This window comes from Drosophila tropicalis, unplaced genomic scaffold (genome assembly GCF_018151085.1).
Source record: "Drosophila tropicalis isolate 14030-0801.00 unplaced genomic scaffold, ASM1815108v1 contig_812, whole genome shotgun sequence".
Classification (NCBI taxonomy): domain Eukaryota; kingdom Metazoa; phylum Arthropoda; class Insecta; order Diptera; family Drosophilidae; genus Drosophila; species Drosophila tropicalis.
Window position 1 is genome coordinate 92,844 of NW_027173303.1, and position 9,368 is coordinate 102,211.

A 9,368-nucleotide genomic window follows, 5' to 3' on the forward strand; every position below is an offset into this window, starting at 1 on the left:
TCTCAGGTAAATTAAAATCTGCCAGAACAACGAGCAAGTCTTTGTCAGAGAGATATGAGGATATAAGTTGAATAGCTTCCAAATGGTGAGTGTATACTGCCAAGTCGGACTGTGGTGGAATATACGAACAAGTAATATAGGCAGAAAAAGAATTAAACGAAATTTTAACACAAACAAATTCAATCTCCTGATTGGAGGACTGGACAATTTGAGACGAGAACGCCGAGTCAACAGCGATCAAAACGCCACCACCATTACGGATAGTCCTATCATGTCTATATATTAAATATTTTGAGGGGAAAATTGAAGCATCAGCAATATCAGGCTTCAGCCAAGTCTCCGTAAAGGCAAGAATATGAAAGTCAAAGGCTATACTATCTACATAGAGTCTAGACAGTTTAGACTTTAGTCCCCGTACGTTCTGATAGGCCAGAGTTAGGGACGAAATTAGTTTTTTGACTCGCCAACAGGTGCAGACGAGCCGGAAGGAACTTTATTCACAGAGGCAGGTAGCAAACTAATCGGAGGCCGATTCTTCTTTTTTATTGCATACTCTTTTACAACAAGGGGTTCCGGCCAAAAATCTTTATGACATATTTGGCCAAAAAGATCTGGGGAGACACCTATTTTAAAGGACGAAATGTCCCGAGTATATGAGAAACGGAACTTTTCCACCGCAATGTTTGGTGCTTGAACTTTGCCCTGGATATAGGCTATGACTTCTTCAGAAGTAGTATTGGGATCAAGCCTCGAAATAAAAATTTGCTTTTTGGGTGGAACTACAACAAGGGAACTAGGAATACTAGGCACAGCTGTAGCGGCTACAGCAGACGCGGCAGCAGCTGAAGCAGCCAGCATTTTACTAGCTCCTCTGTAACTACTTTATTGGCAATATTCCTGGAAACGGATGTTTGCCCGGACGGTTCGGAAACTACAACCGATATCGTGTTAGTAGGTTGGATACTGTCTCCAGGGGAAATGGGAAGAGACTCCACACCTGCCAAAGCCGGACTCCTAAACGACATCAGCTGCTGTACATTTGGTGACATAGGGTCAATGTCGAAAGCCGGAACTGGTAGAGACGAAAGTGCCGACGGACTGAGGGACGCGCCCTGAAACCTGGCCCTCTTGCGCGTCGGAGATTCAATCAAAAGTTTAGAACTTCTGAATTAAACCTCCATCGCCAAAAGCTCCTCTTGGAGCTTATGAACGCCAGCTGACAGGGTTTTAAACGCTTCCCCAGTCCGTTTCATAAAACTTCGCATCTCGAGCTCCAAACCACGACACGAATCACAGCCCCATTTAAGGCCGCCACCCTATGCATTACTGTCCCGCACCTTGACTGTGTAACCAGCACATTTAAAGTGCATTACATTGTCACACAGCCAACAGTAAAGAAAGTCTTCACTGGTCTTGCTGGGATTATTGCAATTATATTTGCAACAGACAGACATTATTAATATGTAAATAAAAAGAAAACTGTATATGTATGTATGTAAAGAGAGACGTATACAAACCAAGGCAAAAACTAACTGCAATATGCAAATTAGAAAGAGAAAACAAAAAGAGAGAATATTTGTACTTATCTGTATTAAAACACACAACAACAAAAACTTGTCACAAGCGCGAAGTTAACGGCCGCGAGCGCGATCAAAAGAGAAAACAAAAGAATAGAGAGCACCAACACCACACAAACAAAAGCAAACTATGAACTGTAAATTGAGAGCGCGGGTGGGAGCAAAAGATAGAACGAAATCAAAAACTAAGCAGCGCAACAACAAAATTATATTTGCGTTTGTTAAAGTTTTGATTATAAATTTATATAAATGTTTGTAAATTTAACGCAAACTTCGCGATGAGTATAGCGATTTATTAAGAATTAGTAAGGCAATGAATTTAAAATGAATATTATAAATTAGCTTCACGAAAGAATGAAAAACAAAAATTAAGCGAGAGCGCAAAAAAAAACACGACCGACTTCGATGAGTGACAATATATATATATATATTTTTTTTTTTTGTAGTTTTTACCTATCGGGGAAGACACCTTCACTCAAGCATTTTGAGTAAAGCTCTGCGAACACTTGTGGGTATAGCAACACTGCGAGCTTGAATGCATTATTGGGGATCGAATCCGGACCTGGTGCCTTTTTGGGCTTCAGTCGCCTCACCGTTTCGAGGAAACATTCTCGTTTGCTGGAGCGGATCGCAGTCTTGAGGATATTCCGACGTCTCTTATACTCAAGACCCAGAGCCTCGAAGTTTGTCGAACGTCGTGCGCGCTGATAAAGTCGCCTTGCGCGAAAGCAGGATCTCCTGGCTTCGGCTGTAGCGTCGTTCCAACAAAAGACTGGTTTGTGGTGTCGCGTGTATGTGCCACTCTGAGACATACTAGCCTCACAAGCCTCGGCTAGACGTGCCATTACGGAATTTGCGGAATCTTCCGCGCACATGTTTTCGCTGACCGTTAGACCATCCAGGTTGTGGCCGAAGAGTTGTGGGTTGAGGGTTTCGGGCTTAAAGACCCTCCGGAAGTGTTGCGTCCTTGGAAGCGGGTGCCTGCTGTCGCCGATGGTGAAGGTGATGACTTCATGGTCACTCGCCGAGTACGTTGATCCCACGCTCCAAGTGGCTGAGGTGGCGATACTGTCGCTGGCAAATAAAAGATCTGCAATAGATCCTGTACCGGCCCTTCTGAAGGTGTTTTGGGAACCAACGTTTAGCAAAGAGACGCTTAAGTTGGCGAGAGCTTCCAACAGCAATCTACCACGAGCGTCCGAGCGAGAACTTCCCCATTCGACTGACCAAGCATTAAAGTTGCCACCTATAATTACTCGTTGTCGTCCTCTAACGTCATCAGCGATGCGGTCCACCGTTCTGCCAAACTGCTCCAGGGTTAAGCTAGGCGCGAGATAGCAGCTGTAAAGCCCGTAACTGCCAAACCTAGCTCTTACAAAACCATTCTCGTGTAGAATATCCTGCAATACGCCGTCGCTACTACCACAACACCACAGTGCTGCTTTGCCGCTCGGGTCCTTGTCCCAACAGGGGCCTGTGCCAATTTTGTATGGTTCGCTCAGCAGGGCTATATCCGCTCTCAACTCCCGAACAGTTTGCTGCAGCAGGTTTTGGGCTGCGATGCAGTGGTTCAGGTTTAACTGCAGGATCTTCATGGCTGGCTGGGTTATTTAAGCTACTTTTGGGTCCTCGATACGCCCGTAGCTGGGCAAAGACGGCTGCCCTCAAGGTGATTTCTTGGGCTTGAGCCCTGTGCAGCGCAGAGAAAGCAGTGCGGTTCCACAGCGGGGCAGACGACTGCCTTGTGGCCTGCTACACCACATTTGAAGCAACAGTCTGATCTGTCCTCCTTGCTTGAGCACTTCGCGGCGATGTGGCCAGTAGCTAGGCACTTGAAACAACGCAATGGCCGCTGCTCGAGCTCTCTGATACGGCACTTAGCCCAGCCTATCTCTACGCGACCAAGTTCGATAAGCTTCCGGGCCACAGCCTCAGGTGCGCTCAAAATTGCCGTCTGGTAGTTCCGAGGACCTGCCTGAAGGCTTTTGACTGTTAATGCGTTCATTTCTACCTTCGCTTGCGAGGATAGCTTCGCTAGAAGCTTCTCAGGGGTCACCGCTGCGTCTAGGCTGTAGATTGCTACCGTTCTGAGCTGTGCGAGGGCCTTCACACCGGCTGTTGCGCCCAGTACTTGGGTGATATCATCCTGGAGCGATTGTAAACTCGTAGCCGAGTCCTTGCGAAGCTCCAGTAGCAGCGCGTCTTTGGCTGTGCGACGTACTCTGGAGACATGCTCACGGACGTGGAGTAGTTTACCATCCGTACGCCTGGTCACCATCGTTGGGTGGTGCCTGTTGCTGCTGGGATTCTACAGGTTGCCGCTTTTTTGGACGCTGCTTGGGTGCGTGAGCACTCGGCTGCCGCAATTGCTTTCCAGCCGGTTCAGACGGACCCGGTGCCTTGTATACTCGCTTTGCCAGTGGTGAAGTCTGAGTAGTCCGGGATAGCGTGGTCCTGGAGGACATTGCGTCGGTCTGCTGCCCACGACTGGCACGCTCAGGTGGCGCCTTCGAGCAATTGGGACATGCATCCGACGAAACTGACTCGATCGAATGTCCGCTGAACCGGGAGCTGACTTCCGCCTGCAGCTCTTTCAGCCTCTCCACCTTTTCACGAAGGGCGTTGGTGATGGCCCGCTTGCCTCCTTCTTTCTCGGGCTTGATCCTCTCCGAGATTTCCTCCAATAGTATGCCCATTTCCGTGAGTTCATTGCAAACAGGCTGCAATTTTGACCTTCTCGGTGGGGAGCAGGCATAAGCGTTAGTGGCTTCTCCATCTGGGCTCATGGCGTCCCGCGATCTCGTTGGAGTGTCCTCTTGCTGGCTATCAGCCGCTCGCAATGGCAACTCGTCATAGATTGGAGGCGAATGTAGCAGCAATTTGCTACGCCCAAACACGATCAGCTCCTCGCCTTGCATTATCTACGGCCTGACGACCAGGTATTTCCCTGGTGAGCGTTGGGAGTTATACCGCTCCGGCTCGGCTTCCTTTGGATAAGACAGGCAATCAGCGGGGATATGGGCCACCCGGTGTGCAATAGTAGAATAAAAATTATTAAATAAATAAAATAAAAAATAATTTTTGACTCCTATATTACACGCGGCGGATTTGAACCCCTACCGTGCCGAAGGGTATCGAAGAAGTTGTGACGAATCACATTTCTTCTGCTGCAATCCCAAACTACGCCCCTGTGGGGCCCCTTTTATTTCTCGTTTATTTTTGATACGCCCATGGAGGGCACATTAAATACTTCAATACTGAAACTAACTGTAGTTCTTTTTTTCTGATAGGTAATACTTACGATCGCCGAGAACAACCTCCCGACTGCGGACGCTGCGCTGCATGGCGACGCTAAAGAGACCATGAGAAACTGAAAGTGAAAGAGAGAGACGGCGATCGTGACGCGTGCCAAAGCACAAGACGCATCGAATGTTTTCACCGTTAGGACATAAGTAGGCAGAGCAAGGGTGGGTTTGAACAGAGAGCTAGAATTAGGGAAAAATCACTTCGCCAGTAACCACGTGAGTGATCAGTCGGATTGCGCAACAGTGTGTGAGGAACATATATTTGACAATAATGTCCCACACAACAACATGTAAAACCAATACAATGTAAAAAGAAGGATGCATGATGCCCGGCAACATGTTGCCAAAGATCATGTTTAGCAACATGTTGCTGCAATTAAAACACGCAACATTTCGATACGACGCAACATGTTCGATCGGACCACATACGACCAACAGCAATTTCGTCATAGCGGGAAGATGCGTGGGAGGCAGAAAGCACAAAAACCAACGGCGGGAGAGCATAGGCACAAGAGAGAGGGCCTCGATGCTCCAATCACAAGAGGGCAGGGACCGATTAAGAGAGGGCATGCATGGAGAGCTGAGAATGCAGCAATACAGTCGCAGCACACCGACACTATGCGTGTGATAATTGAGAGCAGGTACCGGTGGGTGGAGCGCGCTCTATGAGGCTGAACAATTAGAGAGACAAAGAACAGCCAAAGTGAGGGCAAAGCATGTTCAACGGGGGATAATGGGGGGGGGGCTGTGTGCATATCAAAGCAAAGCCAATATCGTCGATCAAGTTCGATGGGCAAAGGGGGTATGTGCAAGCCGAAGAAAGGGGGAATGGGGTATTGGGGAAGCCCTGTCTACGAGGCGAATAACATATGGATGACGTAGACAAATGATTTGAGTTAATATCGAAGTAAATTAACTAAATCCAAATTAACAAAATTCCATATGATGCTCACATAAAGTAAACGGCCAAATAAACATAAAATCAATATGTTGCTCACATAAAGTGAACGGCCATATAGAAGAGCAAACATGCAAACAAATTCGAGAGAACAAGCCCATAAGGAGAAGGACATGCGACCAGAGCAGAAACTAGAAAAGGATGGAGGCCTGCATAGCAACAGAGACGCTATGTGGGCAAAGCAGAGCAACAAGGACAAGAGTCAATGGGCGCACAGCAGTCAAGAAAGTGGATGCGGCTGCGTCGAGGACTATTACGGGGCGAGCAACGAGTCAGGACATCATCAAGTCGTCGAGTCAAGATCAAACAATCAAGTCATCGAGTCCTGATCAGCAAGCGAAGCAACAAAATATCTTTTGGCCTTACGAGTAACCTTAAGCATATTTGGCGCCTAGCAATCAACAAGTACGAGCAAGTCATCGAGTTATAAGGCCTTACGAGTAACCTTATGGACTCTTTAAAACAACAACAAAATCTAAATACAATTACAACAAGTACACAGTCAATACGAGTATCAACCCGAATCAGGGTGAAATCGCGTCTAACCGTTCAGCAATAAGTCTGAAGCAGTATATATATGATATATGTGTCATGATTTATATGAACATTTAACCAAAAGAAACCCAGAAACACAGAAATAAACTCCAACATACATTTATATATACATTAATTATTGTGTCGTGATTTCACTGGGGCACAAATTAAAATTTGTTGTGCCAAACCTCGCCTTAAAGAATAAAATTATCCTGAAGGACGAAAAAGGGATCGTTACAACTGGCGCCCAACGTGCTATACTAGTGAAAATTAAAACGAAAATAAATAAAAAGTGTATAATAAATTCAAAATGGGTAGAAATTGGATCTATCACATGAAAAAGGAGGATCTGCTACAGACAGGCCAAAGAATCGGAATCAGCATAAACGGCACGGTAGAAGAGATGAGAAAACAACTTGTCGAATGGGTAAACAACAACGAATCTGATCCAGAATGGAAAGAAGAGATAAGCCGATTGGAAAACAAGTCCAAGCAAAAACCAGGAACAAGCGCAGCACAGACAGGCGAGAATGGTGAGAGCAAGGAGGCCGAGGCATTCCATAAAATAAACATGGCTACTCTGATGATTCCCCCATTCGTACCACCAAGATGGGGAAGTGAAGGAGCACTGGACAAAACTGGAGAGAAGAGTGACCAAAGTAGACAAACAATTGAACCCACAAAAATGGCACAAAACACAGCAAGCAGGACTACCGAGTATGCCAAGGTGGCTAAACAAGTAAGAGAGTGGACGTTTAAGTTCGATGGAAATTCGAAACCACTAGAATTTCTGGAACAAATAGAGTGGTCAGCGGACATGTACGGCATAGAACTGGATATGATACCAAGGGCGATGCCAGAATTGCTAAAAGACAGAGCTCTAAAATGGTATGTTGCGAACAATAAACAATGGCCGTTATGGAAAGAATTTGCAGAATGCTTCAAGAGATACTTTTTGCCAAAGGGATTTTTTACCAAACTAGCCGATCAGGTCAAGGCACGCAAACAGGGCAACAATGAATGCTTTAAGGACTACATGGTAGAAATGCAGACAATGATGAGGCCTCTAAAGATTCCACAATTTGAGCAACTCGAAGTAATCCTTGAAAATTGCACACCAGACTTGCGAATATTCGTTCGTCCACACAACATCACAAATCTGGAGGCACTGATGCAACTAGCGGAGGAACATGAAATGCTGGAGCAGGAAAGAGCCGAATTTCACCACAGAAATAACTCACGTAGAGATCACAGCAGCCAAGTAAATCACAGGGGGATAAACAATTACGGACCCCAAGAAACACAATGCAGAAGATGTCAGGATACCAGTACGCAAAACCAGAATCGAGCACATAACAACATACGAGAAGGAAGAGTCATGAATCCGAACCAGGCATGCCGGAGGTGCGGTGAGGCAGGACACTGGGCCGGCGAGTGCAACAATAACCAACTAATCTTCTGCTGGCAATGCGGAAAAATCGGAACACGAACGAAAGAATGTTGTTGGAGATCGGGAAACGGGCGTCGGTTTCAGCCTATGAGGTCAGAGCAGGAACCAAGCCAACCAGCACCTCAAAATTGATAGGACAGCTAATAGAGGAGGAGGACCAACTGTCAGCAATGATAGAAATAGCAGGTGGAAAGATCAAGGCGACAATAGACTCTGGAGCCACAAGCAACTTTATGAGCCGACAGATGGCGGAAAATCTGAGAAACAAAGGAGACCGAGAGACCACAAACAAGCAAGTATACATGGCAGACGGGAAGATCAGAAGTATCAACGAGCAGTGGACAGGATACGTTCGATTCGGAAACAAAGAAATGAACACAACATTTCTCATCATGCCAGACGGAATAGATGCCTTAATCTTAGGATGGAATTTCTTAAGGCTAATGGACACCGAAATAGCATGCGGAGGCCACAGGATAAAAATTCCAACGACAAAAAGGATGCAGGGCGGGATAACCGAACGCATATCAATCATGGTGACAAAGAAAGAAGAGCAAGCAGAAATAAACACGTTTCTAGAACACGAACTAATGGAGTTGGCGAAAATCAAGGGACCGTCAAAAGTAGGGATACACAGAATCACAATGAAGGACGACATCCCGATAAAACAGCGATATTATCCAAAAAACCCCAAGATGCAAGCGGAGATCAATGCAAAAGTCGATGAGTTGCTGAAGCTAGGATGCATAGAACCATCACAAAGCCCATACAGTTCACCAATAGTAATGGTAAAGAAAAAGCAAACGGGCAAATGGAGATTATGCGTGGATTTTAGACAAATCAACGCAAAGTCGATAAAGGATGCATATCCGATGCCACGTATCGACTACATACTAAATCAATTGCGTGAGGCAAGGTTCATTAGCAGCTTGGACTTAAAGGACGGGTATTGGCAGATACCACTGGAGGACAGAAGTAGCCCAATGACAGCATTTACAGTCCCAGGGAAAGGTTTATTTCAGTGGAAGGTAATGCCATTCGGTCTACACTCAGCGTCAGCAACGTTTCAACGGGCACTAGACCAAGTGATTGGCCCAGAGATGATGCCAAACGCGTTTGCATACCAAGACGACATAGTAATCGTGAGCAAAACAATAAAAGAACACAAACAACACCTGCAAGAAGTATTCAGAAGGATAAAAGAGGCAAACCTAAGGATCAACTCAGAGAAGTGCCAGTTCTTCCGAAAGGAGTTAAAGTTCCTGGGGCACGTAGTGACAGAAAATGGTATAGCCACGGACCCAGACAAAGTAGCAGCAATAGCCCAGCTAAAACCACCAACATGCGTGAAAGAACTACGCCAATACCTGGGTGTAGCATCATGGTACAGAAGATTCGTACCAGGATTCGCAGCCCTAACACATCCACTACATGCATTACTAAAAAAAAAAAAACAGGTGGCACTGGAATGAAGAACATCAGGAAGCATTCAACGCAGTAAAAGAAAAGCTAACAAATGGACCAGTGTTAGCATGCCCGGACTT

The 9,368-nt window shown here is 46.0% G+C and overlaps 1 protein-coding gene across 1 annotated transcript; it reads right to left on the minus strand.

The window, feature by feature from the left end:
• Positions 1-2,026: 2,026 nt before the first annotated feature.
• Positions 2,027-3,172, minus strand: LOC137580152 (uncharacterized). The gene has a single exon (XM_068294075.1). The coding sequence runs from the start codon at positions 3,170-3,172 to the stop codon at positions 2,027-2,029; it is 1,146 nt and encodes a 381-aa protein (XP_068150176.1).
• Positions 3,173-9,368: the final 6,196 nt, after the last annotated feature.

Excerpts from the sequence above, each read along its gene's own strand:
- LOC137580152 (XM_068294075.1), bottom strand. The coding sequence starts at position 3,172 with ATGAAGATCCTGCAGTTAAACCTGAACCACTGCATCGCAGCCCAAAAC.